The following is a 21,353-nucleotide window of genomic DNA, read 5'->3' as shown; positions in this document are numbered from 1 at the left end:
GCTGCACTTCGAAGAGCCCTGAGGAGATGTAGGCCTGAACAGCTTCTTGAAAGAGCATGTAGCATGTGTGTGAGCACTATGGCTTCTCCCTCTTTTGGGATCCTGTCACAGTCTCTGGGATGACACGTGCTAAGGGCTGGAGGAAGGTGGTTTATTTTGATTCACCGTGAAGGATTTCAGGGCTACTGCTGAATTTGTCTTCATATGAACATGAATGTAGGCAATGGCGATGGTAGTCCTTTCATGAAGTTTTAGAAGTCAAACATCTGAGCTAGCCACCGTGGGTACCATCAGCAGAGAGAAATAGATTTAGGGTGTCAACTCCCCAAGCTATTTCAGGTATCACCTCACAGGTGCCCACTTTTGGTTGGTGACCACTGCCCTTCGAGTCAACTTTCTGCTCAGAGCAGCATCTCTTGAAGCTGAGACACCGCAGTGGGGCCATTCACTCTACGGTGGGTTTCACTCTGCCTGAGCTCATCGGAAGCTGGTTCCCACACTGTGGTATCGGGTGTCTGCTAATCAAGATCCCTGCAGCCGGAAATTCCTCGGGATAATGGGAGCTGAAGTCAGAATCTTTTTCATCATATCCCAGCCTAATCATACCCTGAGGGAGACGGGTGCCAAATTACAGGGTGTGTTTGCCTCTTAAATCTGGAGGCAGTTCAGATAAACAATAACAAGCTAAGAAGAAGTCACTTGGAGAGAGACTCAGTGAAATATAATCTCCCTTCGGGTTAGGAAAAAGTGTCTTGGAGAGCACTCCCCTCTCCACACACCAGTGTCATTTGTCAAAGCTAGCACTTAGGTTTCACACCCAGGTCCACTTTATTTACACCTTTAAACACAAAGCCCATCAACTTGAAAGGAGTTGTAGCAAGTAACTGGGAGCAGACGATCATCCAGTATCAGTCAAGGGAAGACAGTGCAGTGACAGAGCTTTAACAATCTGGGTAAAAGGCTAGGATTTTGCACATTTGACCTAAGAGGCCACCTGTATTACAACAAACGGGAGGTGTTTCCTTAAAACAAGCTGAGAAAAGTGGTTCTTGCCTCTCTTTGACAGAAAATAACCTCTCTAATTCATGGCTGCAAACACTCAATACCTGAGAGTAGTCCTGTCTCACCCCACACTGAGTGCTGTGTCATGTGCTTGAAGAATAAGAAGTTTGAAGGTTTAAAAGACCAAGGAAATTATCTTCTGTGACAAGTCCTAGAATAGGACGTAATGGCATTTGACAAAGCTCTGAGAAGAGGCTGATATTCCACAGGCTAAACATGGGCTCCATTGCATTTGTAGACTCCTCTGTTAGGAACAGAGTGTACAGGAAAAATGGACAGGAAGAGGAGAGGATATTCTTCACAATCTCACAGATACGCTATTGGGCAGCAATGCTGTGTTGACCATCTTTGCTCTAGAGAAGTCATCTAACGATATCACTCCCTCTGTATTAAGAGCCAGAGAGTTGGCCAATCTCCCATTTCACTGTCTGGATACACCACACTGTCCTGAAACCGTGAGAGAATTACAGATATTAAACTCAGTTGCTCTTCTGGTATAAAAGTTCTGCCTAATCAATACAGTAAATTCAGTTGAGGGCCTTTGTTATTGTGTTGGGCTTTTCCAGAGTAGCCAGGTCTTCCAGAGAGGGTAAAGTTTGGTGGCTCTCTGAGAAGTGGAACTAACCACATCCTTAATTTCCTGCTTTGAACAATTCCAGTTGCTAAATAGCTGCTGAACTCGGCTCAAAGTGAATCTAGTCTACTTGTGAAAGGCAAGAGCCTTTCTCAGATTAAAAATATGTCTGGAATATAAATGTTCCTAATATTATCTAACCCTTTGTATTCATTAGAGGTTGTCTGCAGTTACCTCCTGCCTCTTCCCAGTTTAAACACTTCCAAAGGCTTGTGTTAGTGATTACAGAAGGATAATTTAAATAGATAAGTAGATAGTTAGGTAGATAGACAGATGGATAGTTAACCTTCCCAGTCAAATAATACTGGCCTATCCTAATGTATATTGCACACTATCACAAAGAAGTATAGCACCTTCATTTTTCTTACATGTCCACTGGTCAGTGATCTTTGGAGAATGAAGAAAATAAACCATAATGTTCTCTTTTTCTTCAAGAATTGTAATAGCAAAGCTTCTGCCCCTCAGTTTATGTCTCGTTCGTGACAGGTACATTCAATGCACTTAGCCTAGCACGAACACAGGGTTCCAGTGTACACATGGCCCCATTTTGCCTTGCAAGTTCAGTCTGTGCTCCACCAGATGCTACCCAGGAGCTAGCAGGTGGAGCAATCCTTATGCTTTCCTTCCCTCTATCCTTCTGGGCCAGAACAACTAAAAGTTGCCTTAGTTTTCCAACCCTGGAGCAGGTCAGAGCCACCAGACTTTTGCTTTTCCTTGCAGTTCCCATTGGTGCAACTCCATAGAGTAATGCTTTGTGTCTTGCTTGCCCTATTCAAGGATCAGGTAGTGCCTGTAGTATGGTGGAGACTTACATAATGCTTTGGGACAGCAGCATTTCAAATTCTTTGGCAAGAGAAATTTTGGCACTGCACACTGGCCTTCTTAACACCCATGTGTCCACCATCTGTCCACCACATGCCAAATAATGTGTTAAAGACCTGGCAGGAGTCTGCATTGCTTTTTACCAGTACATAGGGTTATACCTGAAGGTAGGAGCAGGGTTGTAAAGGGAATTGTAAAGAATCCAGGAGAACCCCAGGACATAAACCTTTGTCTTTTCAAATGCTTGAGCTTCAGACAAGGTGGTGGGGTGCTTTCTGATACTTTCTTTTTCTTTTTGCACACTGCTATGAACCTTTACTTCATGTCTGCAAGGCATTTATAGCACAAGAAGATTGTCTCCTGGGCATGGTATGGGAGATGTCTGCTTACTCAAAACCATAAAAAATGATACGTTAATGTGCTAGCTACATTTTTGAAGGGAAATGTTGAGATCTGAACACACCTGGGAAAACAGCCACCATAAATTAGCATTTACCGTCACAGATAGATCCAGTCCAACAACAGGGTCATCTTGACGGAACCACAAAGCTAAAAAGATGACAAAGTCTGCTGTACCTGAAAAGATTGGCTACCTGGTATAATTTGTTGTAAATCAACCAGCTTCTCTTCCTCTGTTTTACGATGACTGTTAATCAACCTTTCTTCACGTAAGAGAACACAATGACTGGTTCACATTTTCAGGTTTCAACTCCTTGCTGATTCTGTGTTGGACGGTAACACTTGGGTGTCACAGGCTGCTGGTTGTTAGCACTGGGGCTGTTGAAGGTGGTGTGAACCCATGCGTTACAGCATCCAGAGGCAGGTGATTGTTGTGCCATTGCAGACGATGATGTGTTGTGAACTGAGGGTCCAAGAGTGGCTGTGGGTTGTCTCGACACCTTGGGAGAGTTCCTGGTACTTGTGACTCATCCTTAATGAAATGCCTCTGAGTAATAGATTCAGAAAGAAACCAGAGAAGTGTCCTCTGTGTCAAAAGAAACCTACCATTGTCTGCTGAAATGAGGGAAGTTACTCTTGGAAAGGAGGCACTACCAGTATTTAAGATATTAAAAAGGCGACATGGACCATCTTCAGAAAAGACAGGCTTGCACATGCATTTCACAAAGCCTTTCTGCACCTGAAAAGGTGCTGAAACAGAGTTTGGGCACCAGTGCTCAAAGGAGATATTCAGGAAAGCTCTTCCAGACCTGCTTTAGCACCTGAGGCAAACTCTTGCCTCCTCTTTGGGGCAGAAAGTCCCCTTAAAAACATGACATTTTGCCCTGAGTGTGCTCAGGGTGCATAGAATTCATGGCCACTTTCCCCTTGACCAGGATTTGAGAAACATGCCGTTATCTGAGTTATCTGAGACCACTTTCCAAGCTGTGCTCAGATGATTGCTTGAATTGCCTTGGATACAGTCAACAGAATATGTCAGGGTGAACTTTTCAGCAGTAGCTTAGCACTTGCAGCACTTGCCAGGAAAGTGAGAGACCTTGGTGACAAGGATATCATGGGTCCTGAGGGTGTGAACACATTGCTCCCACAAAAAATTTCTAAGCTCTGAGTCCCTTTGGCTCCTGAAGGAGGAAGTTTCAGCATGACAATTGATCGGGCTAAACAACCTATACTCACTGCCCTGTCTGAATGCTAGTCTTTCCTCTGCTGGGAAGGGCCTTCCCATGCCTTGCTCAGCTTCATTAATTTCACTCAAAACATAGATTGCCTGGTTTCTGTGCTGCTTTGCTGGTTGTGCAATGCGTAAATCCCTTTGTTAAAAGCCTGCCTAGAGAAAGGAAGAAACCATTGAAGCCAGCTGCATCAACTATTCTCCAGAGCACTGATGAGTTGGGGGATGCTGTGAATTTGTAGACTCTAAACACATTATTATAGCTCTGGTTTATGCCCAGCTAGTGGTGATTATCATGTGTTTTCTGTCATTTCCTCCTTCCACTTCCCTTCTTTTTCTTTTCAGATGTGTTTTTAAATGAGAATGTAGCTCTGGATTAAGATGAAGTTTTGGCAGAGTATTTCTATAGTGACTAGCACTGCAGAGCTCTGCTTCTGCAGTAGAGCCCGAGGAGTCCTGTAATTCAAATACATGATTACTATTACATATGACTATATTATTTTGACCTTGCAAACATGTGCTGAGCTCTTAGAGAAAGATGTGAGGGCAATTCCTTTCCCAGGCAGCCAGCACTCTAATCTAGCCAGGGTACAACCAGTGAGAACCTTATTCAGGCAAAATCAAAACAGAGTAGAAGAGACAGAAAGAGTGAAGAGAATATTAATAGCTAACATGGTCACAGGGGGTTGACAGTCACATTGCTATTGTTCCTTATATTTGTGTTTTGTTTCCATTTGATTTCTTACTCTGGGGCCAAAAGCTACAACTCTTTTGTTGAATAGGTAAAATTGGTCTCTGCAAAGTGCTGGAGTAAAACCTATTTATCTCCCAAATCCAACTGAGGTAAATTGAGTGTCGGTCCTCAGCTCAGGGCAGAACATCATTACTCCTGTAAACCTTCATCAGCACAAGCATTCACGTGAACAATAACTTGTGTTTTGTGCAGAAGTACTGAGTCATTCCTTTAGTCTCTGTTTCACCAGAGTTTAGACTAGAGCTGGAAGGGTAAAACCTGGTTTGCTCAAGGGTAAGACTAGCACTTTGTTAGCTTTACCTCTGAGCATCTGCATTTTAAACCCTCCCCATCCAAACTTCCTCAGTAATACATCCAAAAGCATCACAGGACAAGACAGTGTTCCCACAGAAGGTGATAATGTTGCCTGGTGAATGGCACAGAAAGGAAGGTGAGAGATAAGAACTGGATGAGGTGAGAGATGCAATTATTTGTATAATCAGTACATTTTAAGCTTTCACTGGCAATGGAAATACTCCTGAAAGACAATGAGGTTTTATTATAATTTTCCTTTCCTGTTTTTGCTTTGCCTGGTACAGTTTCTCACAGAGGCTCTTCTCACTGCAGTCAGTGGCAAAGTCTCATGATCTTTAGCAGAAGCAATCCTTGAGTTTGCCATGTATGCTTTCCCAGATTTACCCTAATAAGGCTTCTTAGGCTCACCTCCTCCCAACTGCCTGTGTGTCTGGGTTTCCCCATGTGTGTCACAGTCCACAGGATGCTCTCTGCATCCAAACAGGTCCATCCCTACCTGTGGCCTGCCTGTTCCAGCCCAACATTTGACATGCAGCAGCTATCAGAGTCTGCTTAAGCACATAATAACACCTCTGGCTGGAGGTTATTTGCATTCTCTTGTTGATGTTAGCATGACAGATTTTTGTTGCAGCATCCATAACTGTAGAAATGCTCAATTATTCAATCTCATTGAGCTAAGACGCTGCCCATTAAATCAGCCAACACAATTGTGGGGCCATGAAAAGTCACAGCTAATTTGAAATTTTATTAGCTCTTGGCTGATCTTGTTTACTGCAGAAGCAGTCTCTCAAAACCAGCCCTTTGCTTCTGTACAAAACTCTAATCCTTGACACCTTGTTGGCAGTGCGTGGTGGTGGGTGAGGGACTTGGAAATTCAATTGCATGAGGCTTGAAAGAGGAATGATACTGCTGTGGGATTTGTGAGCACTTTGCAGCCAGCAAGTTCAGCAGCAACCCAAGGAGTGCAGGGACAGCAACCCCATTGCTGCTGGAGAATAATTATTCCTCAGGATAGCAGTGGCTGTGAATGTGACAATCAGTTTTTGTTCTGGGAAGGGAATATGTCACTCCTATCTCATCATAGTTTAGAAGTAAGCCAAAAGATCCACCTCTCCTAAGAAGCATTAGTGTTCAATAGGCACACAGTTTTTCTGTCAGTTAGCAGCTGGTTGTGTGCCTTAGGATTTTAATCCATTCCTAGCAAAGAGGGCTTTCAGGGATGCTGGAGAGTCTGGACGTGAAGGCTTACAGGCAGGGAACACAGTCACAAAACCCCTTTAGTTGCTCAGCATTTACCCTGTTCTGCATGCCTGGGTGGGAAGGAGGATGTCCCATTTAACCAACTACCTGGTAGATGTGGTGCTTACCATACCAACCTTGTTTCTGTCATAACACACCTGGAACAGGTTCAGTTTATTTGTTTTTTTCTTGAGGTTACTTTTGGCTTGGATCCTGCAGCTCCTTATGTGGTAAATACCAGAGAGCTTGGGAGATGGTGATCCTCCAGCCCCCCTGAAGCTCCAGTGGACAGAGTAAGCAAGACACAACCCTGACTCATAGAATAATAGAACAGTTTGGGATGGAAAGGACCTTAACGATCATCTAGTTCCACCCCCCTGCCCCGGGCAGGGCCCCCTTCCCCCAGCCCAGGGTGCTCCCAGCCCCGTCCAACCTGGCCTTGAACCCTTCCAGGGAGGGGGCAGCCACAGCTGCTCTGGGCACCCTGGGCCAGCGTCTCACCCCCTGCACAGGGAACAATTTCTGCCTTAGATCTTTTCTAAATCTCCCTTCTGTCAGTTTAAAACTGTCACCCCTCGTCCTTTCCCCACATCCCCTGATCCAGAGTCCCTCCCCACCTTTCCCGTCTCCCCTTTAAGCCCTGGGAGGCCGCTCGAAGGTCTCCCCGGAGCCTTCTCTTCTCCAGGCTGAACCCCCCCAACTCTCTCAGCCTGTCTTCCACACTGACCCCAGTAGCTCCAGATTTTCAAAATTTCTGGTTGGTTTGGTTTGCTGTGGTTTTTTGTATGCTATTTAAGCATCATAAACAGCACAATTTTCAGAAAGTGGTGGGTCACAAGTTGTGTTCGAGAGCCAAGTAATTTTAGGTCATCTTAAATTTGGCATCCAGGTGACTATTTGTGGAAGGCGGTTATGATATTGAGTACCTTGTGAAACTCCTGAGTAAGGTCAGCATTCAGATCTATTGTCATTATGTAATGCAGCTGTTCCAGTTGCTACAGTGAGAGTGTTTAAAGTCAGTTAATATCAGGTGTTTTCCAGCTGATATTAAGCAAGTGTCATTCTTGTTAGGCCAAGGTTCTGCTCCAAGAAGGCAGCTTTAGAGTTTAGACCCTTCCATGAAGCAATGCTTGCATGGAAAACAGGCTGAAAATACAGTGCAGATACAAACCTTTAATGAGAATTCTGGTTATTTCTTTGGGTTATGCTGGCACTTCAGAGCCCATTGGGACTGGAACAGATGTTTTGTGAACAGAAAATAAAAAGACAGTCTTTGCTCCCAGAGAGTTTGAAGTGTAAGGTAGTGTTTGGAAGAGCTCACCAATGGGATTGGTGGATTTGCAATCTTTAAAATAAGACAGAACATCTTTCTAAAAACAGTATTCTAACTCCACCCCCAAGATACAAGCTAGATGGAGTAATCCCAAAGTAAAACTCACTGTTTAGTGATATACAGAGTGCAGATTATCTGATCAAAGTGGACTTGGTCCCCTGAACAATAATGTTAGATGAATAAATTGGAGCTGCTTTATCCTCAGTGGCAGAAAAGGAAGGTTTTCTGCTGAGCCCAGTTCATTCTCTCTCCCATCTGTCCCTCTCTGAAGGGAATGAGACAGGGCTCACAAGATAACCTCCAGAGGTTCCATCCAATCTTGCTTATTCTGTGATTACATGAGTCTTAGTGAAAGATGCAAATCATTGGTCACATTATTTACCAGATGCAGCAATGTCTTGCCAATGGCTCCCTTTTCACAAGGGTAGTGATTTGATTCACTCCATGGTAACTCTGAGATTGCAGAAGGTATTTATTTCATGGCTTTATACAAAGGACGCGTGACAAAATAATTTTAATTTTGGCAGGACTGCCAAAAGGACACATGTATCCATATAGAATGCATAAAATGACTCAAATATGTAAAAGCTCCTATTATCCATGGAAATAATAAAGGACACGAGATGGCTTAAAAAATTGCTCAGTGACAGATCTCTGAATTGATTTCTTCATTGAAAGGCATCCATGACTGAAGCTGTTTCTGAAAGGATCCCTTGGAACTAGATGTTGTATCCAACCTTATTCAGCATTTTCATTGTCTTAGAATTCAGTTTAAATCTCTCCTGGTAACATCTTCAAGTCACCTAGGTACCCAGATCATTTTGATACAGAATGATCTGACTCACATCACTACAATGTCACACTCAAACAAAATGTGTCTTAATGCAGCAAAATGCAAGATAATACCCCTGGGAACAAAGAAAGCATGTTATACTTACAGGTTGTGGAGACTCTTGAAAAGCAATGACTCAGAACAGGATTTAGAGGTCACTGGAGATAATTGTCTCAACATGAGTTCTCAGTGCAAAGCTGTTGCTAAAAGGCTACTGTGAACATTAGAAGTATAAAAACCCAAAAGTTGGGAAGTACCCAGTATTGCTGCCACAGCTCTGTGTCCAGTGTTGGTGCCCACACATAACAAAAGATGTGAAATTACTGGAAAAAGATCAAAGGATGCCACACGCACCAAAAAAAAATCCAGCGGCTGGAAAATAAAACTTATGATGGGAAGTTTAATCTTTCTCAGCTGTTCAGAGTAAAGGTTTGGAATGGATTGTTGCTCTGTGTGAAGGGACTTACACTTGGAAAAGACATCTGAGCATGCAGGGCAGAAGAAAATATTGGTAACCTTGCAGATAAAGGCAAAACAAGTTCCAGTGGTGGGGTATTGGAGTTAGACAAATTCAGCCCTGAAATAAGATGCAGTTTCCTGGCAGTAATTAAGCATTTGAATAACTTACCCGAGGAAGTGTTGGACTCACTGTAATCAGATGTCTTTGATATATGAGATATCTTTCTAAAAGACAGGCTTTAATCCAGTTTTGGGGAAAAAAAAAAAAAAACAAAACAAAACAAAACAACAATTTGTGTATATATGAGGTCAGACGAGCTGATCATAGTAGCCTCTTTGACCTTAAAGCGCATAAATTACTGTAATTCTTCTTTCAACCTTGCATGGAGATAATTCAATAACACATTTGTTCTCTGGTCTGAAGTGCCATAGTCATATTATGGCTATGTGTAAAGCAAGGGAGATGCCACTTTGTAAAACCAAGAGCTGTATAAACATGGCCATAGCTGAGAACTTTCTGTGCTGCGTATCTGTGCCCTGGGAGCTACTGGAGCTGGGAATCCATGAACAGATCACGGGGCTCTGTGGCTTTGCTGCTGCAAAACTTGAGGTGCTGAAGCCACTGGTCCCATGTTCATCTCGTTCTCTTACCTCTCTCTGAAAATTTTGCAGTAAGTTCTAAGGAAAATTCGCCTTTGTGCTTTATAAATTTCAAAGGTGTTTTGGTTTATGACTTCGTATTGTTCTGTAAGATCGTACCTTGTTGTATTTTCCTTTGCTGCTGTTGCTGGCTTCCCACATTATTTTTTTTGTTGTTGTTTATTTGGACTATTAAAGCATGAGTTTTATTTTGCTCTGATTTTATTTTCTATTAATCCATGCAGCTCCCTGAATGTCTTGCTCTTCATGGGTAGGGAGCTGCTTGCAAATGTCACTTTATCCTCACTCTTCTGATGGATCTAGTGAGAGATTTCAGAGCATTTACACTAGCTGTGTACAATTTCATTATACCTCCTTACAATTCACTACAGGGCATCACTTGGATCACTTGTGGACCATACAATTAAAAAAAAAAAAAAAAAAACACAAGAAAACAATATTGAAATGGAGACATCACTGTTTATAGTCTGGATTGTAGCTTAACTCTTGCTGTTCTACATGGCTCAGACAAAAATTCCTTTACGTTTTCTAAGTAAAATAAATGCTTTGCCCTCAGACTCCTGTTGATATTGGAGGTAGTTGAGTAGCTAAACCCCATGTCAGCTCTTGAAGACCTTAATGACTTCAAGACAATGTCTCCAGTGTGATTACCCCCAGCTTATTCCATACAGACCTGGAACACATTATTTGAAAGGCATATCTGCAGATAAGGCCTCAGCATTCCCACCTGTACAAAACATTGTCCTGTGCATCTGTTCGTCAAACATTTATCTACCATTTCCTGCAAAACCAGCATTTCCTTGCTATCTTGCAGCTTCAGGTCCCAAAACACATTTCTGATGCCTAGAATAAAGACAGGGTAATGAAGAGGTATGGTACAGCTGGTTTGCTGTCCTCTCAGCAGAGTGTCTGTAGCCTTAGAAAACGTTATTAATATGTGGGAGAAAATGACAACATTTTATCTTGCTTGAAACTGTAGTCGATATAGTAACAAGGCTGGTTTGTTGTTTCTTTTCTGTCTCTCTTTCTTTGGGTTTTTTTTTTTTTTTTCCTCTCAGGTAGCTATGGAGAAGAGTATTACATCTCTTCAGGTCTTTATTCTGTGAACGGTCTCTCAGACTCCATCTGAGATTTGACCTTCCAGAATCCTACTGGCCTAATCATCTGGAGCAAGTAATTTTTTTTAATGGGCAAATAAAACGTAATTAGTTCTTTTTCATTATCACTAGTCATCAAGAGAAAAGGCAGATGGGTAGGTTTTGTGCCTGAGCTGATAAATTTTTGTGGCAATTTTGCAAGGAGTTATAAAGATGTAGAGATATCAGAACAGACAGAGGTAAGGATAATGGATAGGATTTTCAAAAGCACTTTTGCTAATCTAACACTGCTCCCATTATCATTAATGGCAAGTGCAGAGCACTTGTGAAAATGACTCATTGTGTGTCTGTGTGCATGTCTACATGGAGCAGATATTCTTTGCACTTTGACCTACACGTAGACTGGAAGCTCTGGGAACGCTGAACAGGCTTTTTGTTCAGTTTTCTGTGTGTGGGCAACCACATGAAATGATGTTGTCAGTGATGTTTTATGACACTGAAATCTTCCAAGAATGGAACAGGTATAACTCAACAGAATCTGAGTCCTTGACGTGTAAGCCACCGTAGGTATCAGAGCAATAATAACAGATCAGATTCCCATCCTATTTATATTACAGTAAATTCAAAGTTATGCCAATAACATTAGTGAAAGGACTGCTAATTTTTACTGGTATGACTGGGATGAAACTGAAGCTCACAATCTTTAATAATAACAAACTGTCTTGTTTTAATTCACTGTCTCTTTGAAATAAAAAAATATATTATCCTGACAACTTCAAATTTCATCCCACTTCAGGAGAGACCTACCTCTCAGGACAGTGTTGGTCTCTGAGCACATTCCTTTCTTTATGCTGAAATCATTAGTAGGATGCTAGGTGGTTTCTCTGATATATAGAGCTCCCAGCAACTACACTGAGACCAACCACTCATTTCACATAGGTCTCTGAACAGCCATCACATGTTAACAATTTTCATTCACTATCAAACTGTCTTGCTTGAACTGAGTTGGAAGTGAAGGGATCTGTATCCCATTACCCCAGAACAAAAACATCCAGTTCCCTTATCTGATTTAAAGATCCATCTCTGCTACATGCTAACAACCTTTATTTCTAAATGTGATGCTTCGTCAAACCTTTTCTGAGCTTTTTTTGTATTTCCTTTCCTGTCACCGCTTTTTACTAAGCTGTTTGCAATGAATAGTGGCATCTCAAAATGAACTGGGGAATGTTGCCATGGCCGTGGGAGGGGAAGTAGCAATGTCTGTTCATTTGATGACTTGACAGATATGCAAACCCTCATTTTACTAGAGAACACTTGGCAAGCTTTTCTCATCTGTGTCCATTGCTTTTATTGTTGTTATTACTAATTTAGCGGTGCTGAAAGTACAAGATTTATATCCTGAGGGTTTAAGGTCATCTGTTACTCTGTGTCTGCATGGAAAAAATGTGACAAAGACCAACAGAGACTGAACCTTCCGAGCAAAATCTCCCTTACTTTCTCATCTATCTAGCCAGAATCTCTAGTGGGAGGCATGTATAGATCTCTCTGTACCCATCGTAGATACCATGGCTTTATTCACTATTTAGTCCTGCTGAAAGTGACCTGGATAGCTTTGGTATGATGCAATGGGCCCATGATTTGTACAGGGAATATAAAAGTCATTTGTACATTGACAGGAAGAAAACCACCTTTTGGGGCTCTGGAGTTATCTGAGTGACTGAGATGTGACATGACATACCCCAGAATTAACCTCAAAGATGTTTTTTTTAGGGTCTAATCTCATATGTACATGTGCATTTTCATATATTACATATTAATGCATATTAATAGTACATATTAATCCACACTTGAGGTTCTTTATTGGGGCTTTAGGGGAACATGCCTTCTTCTATGTAGGTGTAAATTCACATTTTTCTGTTGTGTGCACTGGAAGGAGTTCTTGCACCCCGAAGTCTACAACATTCCATGTTACCACTGTTCTAAAATCTTCCTTACCCTTCTGCAGATGGCCTGGTGGATTGCATGGACCCAGACTGCTGCTTGCAGCCCCTGTGCCACATCAATGCATTGTGCCTGGGATCCCCAGACCCCCTGGATATCATCCAGGAGACACAAGCCCCCATCTCCCAGCAGAGCTTGCATTCGTTCTATGATCGGATCAAGTTCCTGATCGGCAAGGACAGCACTCATGTCATCCCAGGAGACAATCCTTTTGAAGGAGGGTAAGTGAATTTTGGTTTTGATTCGGTAGGAGATAAAGCATAAGCCACTTGACCATTTTAAGACATGGAAGGACATCAAGATGCAGAACACAGAAATTGTCTAAAGAAAGTAGATATCTGAATAAGTATGTGGCTGTCATAATTCTGTTGTCTCCTCATCTGAAATGTCCTGCCAGCCATTAAGACAAGATACTTCTCTCCCAACACATATGGGCAGTTTCTCTTATTTCAAGGAGTGAGAGCCATCCATCCATTCAGCAAGGCTCTTCCAGCTCAAGCGACTGACATTTTCCAGAAGTATCTTATAAGCAGCAATGGCAGACCTTCTTCCACTGACAAAGCCAAAAGGGAGGGAAACTAAAATGGTATTTACAATCTGTAGTGTGACTATTAGAGACCTTGAAAGAGCTGAAGAAAATCTTACAGTCTAGGGAGGGCTAATACAAACAGTCAGCTTGAATATAGGTTGGTTTTTACACTGAGATATTCTTTACCACTGCAATCATCAAGAAACAGGAACTGGCAAAGAAATCTTATGCAGTTCATTTCTGTGACTGCATCTCATCTATTTGTTTAAGTACATGCCTGGCTGCCTGGGGAGGCCATCCCTTTAAAATCATGTGCTTATAGCAGGACACCATAATACATACCCTGGGGTGTCAGATTCTTAGATCATTAGTGTCTGCCCTGAACGTTGCCTTTCAGAAGTAGTGACCTTGAGCCAGGAGGTGGTTCCCAACACCTAGGTTTGGACTCAGTTGAATTCCACCCAGTCATTAACAGCTTACTTTCAGCTTTCCCATACACAGCAGTGAATAGGTTGGCACTGAAAATATACAACCCACGCATTTGTGCGAGTATTTATTTTAGCACTTGCATCTCATCAGGCCTCTCAGGCCCTTCTGGGTCTGACCTAAGGCTCTTCTGTGAAGGGACATTTACAGCATCCGTTGGGTACCACCTCCCATGTATTGCCATGGTCTGCAGGCTGACCTCAGACATGAACCACTTAGAAGCACCCCAGTGTCAAGGAGTTGGCCTGATGTGATAGTTTCCCTGATTTGTCTTGCTGCCAAGCCCTTCAGATACAAGAGTGATTCAGATTAAGTCCAAACACTTGTTATGTCACAAACTGTTGTACTTCATCAGCATTCTGAAGATTGCAGGTTCTGGATACTGAACAGTCCAGACTCTGGACTAAATGTTAGCACAGTGAGTGCTCTGCTGTCAGTTGTTGTGATTTGTTGCTGTAAAATCAGGCTTTGGAATATAAAATAGATTATATGTGCAATTTAATTTTTCTGATACATTTAGAGCTGCAATTCCTCAGCTGAGCTTGCTGTCAGAAGCCTTTCCACAGAATACTCTGGCATCAAGTCCATGTGTATCTTTTCTGATATGTAGAGAGTTTTGGTAGACACATGTCCATGTTTAATGAACTTTTCCATTCAACTAAAGAAGTATAGGAGTCTTCATACATGTGTGATCCAAAAAATTTGCAATTTCTCTTTAAAGGCTGCTTGCATTCAGCAGCACACAGAGGTGGGGGAAAATAATGGGAATTTCTCATTTATACAGTGAATTTGCTTCTGGAAGTGTAGGCAGAGCACCAGCAGTAAGACTGTGTCATTTGGGGTCACATAAGCTCCTACAGGAGTTATGTGCATTCCATAGATCTGATGACAGATCTCTATGTAGGAATGAATTACTAACCATATGTAGACATCCTGCTAAAGAAAGATTTGGGATTCAAAAGGAGTACCTGCTAGCAGAATGTTTATCTATCTGGCATATAGATTACTAGAGTGAGGGTATGCAGAGATTCAAATCAATAGGAAGGGTTTTAATGATTACTTTTCATTAACTGCAGTGGAACTAATAAATGGGGCTCCTTGTTCCGAGTAAGTTAACACAAAGAATTATACAGAGATAGTGATGATTTATGAGGTTGCCATTCTTAAAATATCAGCATAGGATGTGTATCACTAAATATGGTCTCTACAGATATGTCACCTCAAGCTGTGATTGTATTGCATTTCTCAAGTTAAATATCTTGACTCATCACAAGAGCAGTTGCAAATAACAGTGAAGGACCTCAATAGAAGGTTTATTTTCCCCTGAGACAGCACCACAGCACACAGTCCAGGCTTATTGGTCTGTTAGGTTGCTAAAAATGGCATTACTCTTCTGGGATCTTGAAAGACATTGTGTGTTCCTGTTAGTTCTTAAAGATCCTATAGTTCTGGATAAACTCAGCCACTGCAAGCGTTTTTTGCTTACTTGGCTTCTCTTTGCAGTTTCAGTTGTCTTGTTCACCACCTAAAAAGCTGAACCTTTAAATAGCTGTCTCCTGTCACCCTGGAAATGGCAGTGCTTCAGCAGTGGTCAGACAGTGACTGCTCCATGGAGGAGTATGGGCTGGGACCATCTGGGACCCAATTAGTCTGGGCAAATGAGACTGTATTGCATGTGTGGATGTGCCCTTTCTTCAGTAGTGTTCTCACTGTTGAATCTCCTCCAGTTGCTTTTACAACAGAGAGGTGATAATATCCCTTCTTACCCATGGAACTGCTCAGTGCCTCTGTGAAGATCACAGCAGAAGGTGGAGGCAAGATGAAGCGTTTTCATCCCTCCTTCCAGCTGCTGGCTTAATAGCTTGTCCATCAGGAGGGAGGGCAGGCAATCTTTCTGTTCTGATGGAGGGCTCCAGCATCCTGCCTTAGCACAACCCTTTCCTTCCACCGCTGCTGCTGTGATTCATGAAGCTGTCTCCTTCTTGGTGTAGATCAGGACTGTAGATTGCTGGGCATGGAATGTCCTACATCTTTCTGTCCCAGCGCCACCATCCTCGTGGGGTACAATTGGAGGTGGATCCATGCCACTTGCTGTGGGCAGCCCCCCCATGAGCAGGCAGCACAGAGGTGACATGGACCTCTGTCCTGCGTGTCTGATGTCCTGCAGAGACGCCGGTGGCACAGGCACACTCGTCATTCAGGTCAGAAACCAGAGCCTACTCCTCAGGGCTTTACCAGGTCATGGCTGGCTAGTTATCACCCCCGGGGGAACCGCAGCATGTTGGCATTCCTGTATGGCCTATGCAGAAGTGGCAGCAGTGCGAGATGACTGACTATCTATGCAATATATTTCCTGGGCTTCAGAAGCACAGCTTAGCTACCCTTTAGAGAGAACAGCAGTGCAGATCACCTAATGGATACAAATAAATGAATGCCTCGTGACAGCTAGCCTTTGAGTGAATTTATTATTGAATTACACTCCAGCTTTTTAAGAACAAGCTGAGCTGACAAGCTCTCTCACCACTGCAGAAGAAAAAGAAAGACAATGATAAATTACCCTGATGGAAAAAGGTAAAGACCTTGTCTCCTCCAAAATACCAGCAATTATATATTATTCATGTTTGGGAAGAAAAAATAATTATTGCCCATATTGAAATGAGTGTTTATGATGATAAAGCAAGTAGCTAAATTAAATTCTGAATGCACAGAATGTCTTTTCACATAATTTTGATGAACAGATAACAAGTACTCTTCTGCTACTTGATCGTTCTTGTATTGATTTTGAAACCACTTACTCTTGCTGTTTGCTTTGTATTTTTAAGCCATTCCTAGTTGTCCATCACCATAAGGAGCAGCACAAGATGCAGTGGTGTCAAGCTGTTGACTTTCAAGTAGGACACCTGATACATTTGTTCTCTCTTGAGGGACAGTGTCAGAAAATTGCAAGAACAGGCTGAAGTCCTGATGCAGAGTCTTTTATGTTAAGTGATGGCATAGGATTAAAGTACCTCAGAAAACCATGTGCAGAATTGGCACTTTTTGTAAAGAATATTTGAAAATAAATCAGATGATTTTTAAGTAGGTGTATTTCATACCCCTTCTTTTTGGGGACAGGTTGTGTATATCTCCTTGCTGCCAGCAGTGTTAACACATCCGAATTACATGGGCAGTTAGAAATAATCAGCTGAATTACTTCTTTATAAAGCTGTATAAAGATGCATCAGAGAGCAAGATCTGGTATCAGCTGCAACAGTAGTCCCTTATTGCCCTCAGGTCAGTAGTCTAAGTACAAAAAGTAGTTAGTTTTCATGATTTAAAATTCTGCTCAGAATTAAATTTGTACATTTCTTTTTCCACTACTGAGTGACAAGGTATCTGTAAACATGTCACTCCACCAACCTGTGACCCCCCCTGTGTGCCCGGATGTAAAACGTACCTTACTGATCCCGCTGGGGAGGGTTACACAAGCACTACTAGATGCTAGGATAGACAGGTACGCTCTAAATGCGTGTGTGCACTTTTTTACTATACATGAATACATGGATGGTCTTTATTGTCAGAGTTAAACTACACCGATCCCAAGCTCCATCAAAACCAAAGTTGTGAGCATTGATCATGGCCAAAGAACAACTAAGAGAATAGGGGAGGATCGAAATGGCTTTCAAAAATGTCTTGGAAATCCATCTGGCTCAATTCTGAGGGATTTTGAAGAATATTACAATGGTATCTTAGTATCCTTGAAGGAAGACGTTCAAAGCACTTTCTCTTTTCCTTTCACCCATTTCTTCCCACACCTGGAGGACTGTGGGTTCACCCCAGCAGATCTTTCTGAGGTTCCTTCACAGGAAACCAAAGTGCTCTGTCTTTTCTATATATTCCCTCAAGGAAAGTGTGATTTTCATACAGCGAGGTAAGAAACACTTAACTTTTTGACAGAGTTAGAAGTCAAAAAACCCTGAACGCATCAGGTTTAGGTTTCCTGCAGATGGTTTCTCTCGAGATGGCTGGTCCAGCCTGTGGTTCTGGCCTGGCTCCAGCAGGACGCAGCTCCGCTGGGCTGGCAGCAAAATGCCAGGAGTGGGATGCACCCACGGAACAGTGGGCACCCCGGGGGCACCCCGGGAGCTCATGGGGCACAGCAGCTCCGCAGCAGGGGATGGCTCTGAGAGATAAACTCTGCATCTGTTTGAGACTCTGTCGTAGGGGTTAGACACCATCCAGCTCTCCTAAGAGCGAACACTCCTGGCACGGAATGGTACCTACATTCACGGGAGTGGGGTCACTTCATCACGTATTTTAAACCAAGCTAACACAGCACTTCTTCAAATCCTTTCCTCCCACCATTACCAGCTTCCAATGGCATTATTCTGCTTTAGTTGCTTTCTGCTTAAATGAGCTACTTTTTAGCTACAAATCATAGCTTTTTGAAATATAGGAGAATAACAAGGAATTTTCAGAGACTTAGTGTTTTTTTATTTTGGCAGTTATTCCTTTTAAGCACAGGAAAGCATACTTTTAAAACTTACCCTTTCAGTGTACAGGACAGATATATATATATATATTTTTGATTCAATGTTTGCCTTTTTCTTTTGAGTTTAAATTATATAATGTGGCATTATTTCATCTTAAAGTGATTTTCAGTTGAGCATGGCGTTATTTGCATATAATAAAATAATGCAATATATGCAACTACTTACTTCCACTTTGTGAAATTTGTACCCACAGGACTGTGTGAAAGCAAAGTCCCTATCCATTGTCATGTTTTTTTTTCCATAACATATATAATGTGATCGTTATGTAATTATATTCCTCTTTGACAAGTGGCAGTAGAAGGAAGTCCTGTGTACAGTCATTAGAGAAACTGGGGTGCAGTTTTTAACCAATATTAAAACATATTGGATATTTATAACCAGGCACAAACTGTTGAGTAGGATCTTCAGGATCAGGCAAGGCAGCTGATATAAATGCGGCACCATCCTGTACCTGGGATTAAAATGTCTCAGGGGATACCTGTGTACCTAGGAGCTTTCGGAGTGTGCACAAAGCAAAACTCAAGCCTTCAAAACTCACAAGCAGAAAACCAAAACTAATGAGTTAAGTACTTCCTGGATTACAGAGGTGCTGACGTGCACATTTCAGTTTAGGGGTCTAAACTGTAGTGTAGATGGTGATGCATTCTCTTGGATCAAGCATGCAGATATTTGATTAATATGCATTCAATATTCAAGGTATGTTCCTCTGAAAAAAGAACAGCCCACATGCCTATTGTTTTACTCTACTCACTGATGGACGTGTCTGGTGTGATAACCATGAGCTGAGTCGGTAGCTCCATTCAATATAACAACATCACTAGAAACTGCATATCCTGTTCAATGGAGAGACTTGATTCTGTCATTGCTGAATAAGGCTTCTTCAAATTAAATACCAGGTCACTGTTGTAATGAGTCTCACGTGGGACCCTCACATGTTCATTCTGCAAAAAGCTGGAATTTTTCTGCCCCAAGCTCTTTGCTGCCTCAGCTCTGCAGAGGTTTGCTGACCCCAGGCCAGACGGGAGAGCTTGAGCACTGCTCGGCCAGCTCTGCGAAATGTCCTTTCCCATTTTAAATTTCAGGGGAAACTGGTGTGAGCTGATCCTGTTCGCTTCGCACTGATGTGGTAAAGTTCTGTCTTGCCAGATCAGCTTTGGGGCAGTCGCTTCTAGCTGTTGGATGCTAACAGCTGAGTCTAAGTACGGTTTTCAGTCATTTCAATCTATCAGGAAGAGTCTGTCCTTTGAGTGTGACATTTACTTGCTAAATTGGTTAAAACCTCCTACATAAAAAAGTTCGAAAATCCCAATCATAAAATCTTATATATTTTATTGAACCACTTTTTTTCCTAATTCCTTTGGATCATTACAAAGCTATCAGACAGCTTATATGTAGTTAAAGAGCTTTCCCTGTGGTCATCAAAAAGAAAGCTTATTTTATAATTAAACTGGAAATAATGTATTTTTCATCCTGTTCTGCTCAATTTTGCTTTCATGGTGCCTCAAATTCAATGGAAGGAACTGGTTTTATTTTGGGTCTTCTGCAGAGCTGAATATGTGGCCACAGCTTACAAAATAAATACCAGACGTAAAATACTATAATAATACAGAACTGGTAAGTTCTGCAGACATTTTTTGTGAAGACTTGGCATGAATACATTATTCATCTCTGAAAGTTATTGCGCTATAAAGTCTTTATCTCTCATAGAAATAATGGTTATAGGATCACTTCTGAAAAATTATGAAATGAGCGTAATTCAGTATTAGGTGGAAAAATTATCTTGCACCTTATGAGCTATTGAACGCCTGACTTGGGTTTTACAGACCTAAAAAATCAGGAGTGTGATTCTATTTCTTTGAGATCTCGTGCAAAGCAAGAGTGTTTCTTTGGTTGTACTGGAGTAAAGGAGAGAATCATCAACTTTTAAAGCATTACTTAGTCAACCACATTGTGAATAAAAGGATTCTTCACTGAAACTTTGCAGTAAAGCACAGCCCTACTTTATTATGCATTGCATTTCCTATAAAACTCTGTTCTAAAATACTTTCACTTAAATAGTGTAGTTAGAGCCAGTTTTATAATTTCAGAGACCAGCATCAGTGTGTTTTCCTCTTTATTTCCGATTTGCTGAGCAGCTTTCTTGTATCCCTTATCCCCCCCCATTTTCCCATTATAGCTCAACTGAGAAATCTTGGGATGCAAAAATAGTGAGTCAATGAGGCATAGAGACCCAAGATGTTTTGGATGGCAGAAGTGGCATCTCTTTCCAACAGTAGCCAGATTGCTTGGCAGATCAGAGAGGAAGATTGTGCTTTCATAAAGAGAAAAAGGACACTCATTGAGTAGGTGAATAAGGTTCAAATCTTAGGAGAAGTTTTCAAAGTGATAAGGGCCTGAGTCTTTCAGGAAGAAGCCAACAAGGAATCGTTTTGAGATCAATGATCATTTGATCATGAGTTTTCTAGAAGTGGTAGGTGGTTCTCTAAAGATACTACATTTTGTTACAAAACTGCCATGCAATAAAGATATCTTCTTTTCCTTTTGGAGGATCTACAACTAGCCATCACTAATATTGCTGAAAAAGATGATGCCAGAGGAGATTTTTAAGAACTATCAGTTTGTAAATCTTCACAGAGCAGAATCAAGTCATATGCACACCAGTCAGTGGGGAGCCTGAGAAACTGGACAACATCTCATTACAAAACTAAGCCCTCTCATGGATACTAAAAATATCAGATTAAGAAGGCCCACTGTTTTGATAATGTCAGGTTATATCAGATCTAAAGAGACAACAAGAATAAAATTTGTATCTAGAGGTGTTATTGTAAATCTTGATTAATGAGCACTTTCCTCTTGGACTTCAGGTACCAATGTCATTAGCCACATTGAAAAAAGTATCTGAGCATGATGTTGCCTTTTTCCCCGTCCTACTTCAGACAATTTAAGTAATGGGTTTTCACTGGAGCATTTAATTCAGTTGGCTTTACTG

General features: G+C 41.8%; 1 protein-coding gene across 13 annotated transcripts in view; it reads left to right on the top strand.

Annotated features, from left to right (window-relative positions):
• Positions 1-21,353, top strand: part of TENM4 (teneurin transmembrane protein 4) — a 1,435,480-nt gene that overhangs the window by 1,318,793 nt on the left and 95,334 nt on the right. For all 13 annotated transcript variants that reach the window (XR_004406800.2, XM_032990906.2, XM_032990916.2 and 10 more), the window contains one exon: positions 12,822-13,038. Coding sequence is in view for 12 of the 13 variants with exons in the window: in XM_032990906.2 (XP_032846797.1) it covers positions 12,822-13,038 (217 nt within the window). In the remaining variant the exon portion in view is untranslated. The remainder of the gene's footprint in view (positions 1-12,821; positions 13,039-21,353) is intronic.

This window comes from Tyto alba, unplaced genomic scaffold, assembly GCF_018691265.1.
Source record: "Tyto alba isolate M040663 unplaced genomic scaffold, T.alba_DEE_v4.0 Super-Scaffold_2, whole genome shotgun sequence".
NCBI classification, from domain to species: domain Eukaryota; kingdom Metazoa; phylum Chordata; class Aves; order Strigiformes; family Tytonidae; genus Tyto; species Tyto alba.
This window is presented reverse-complemented; position numbering and strand designations above follow the sequence as displayed.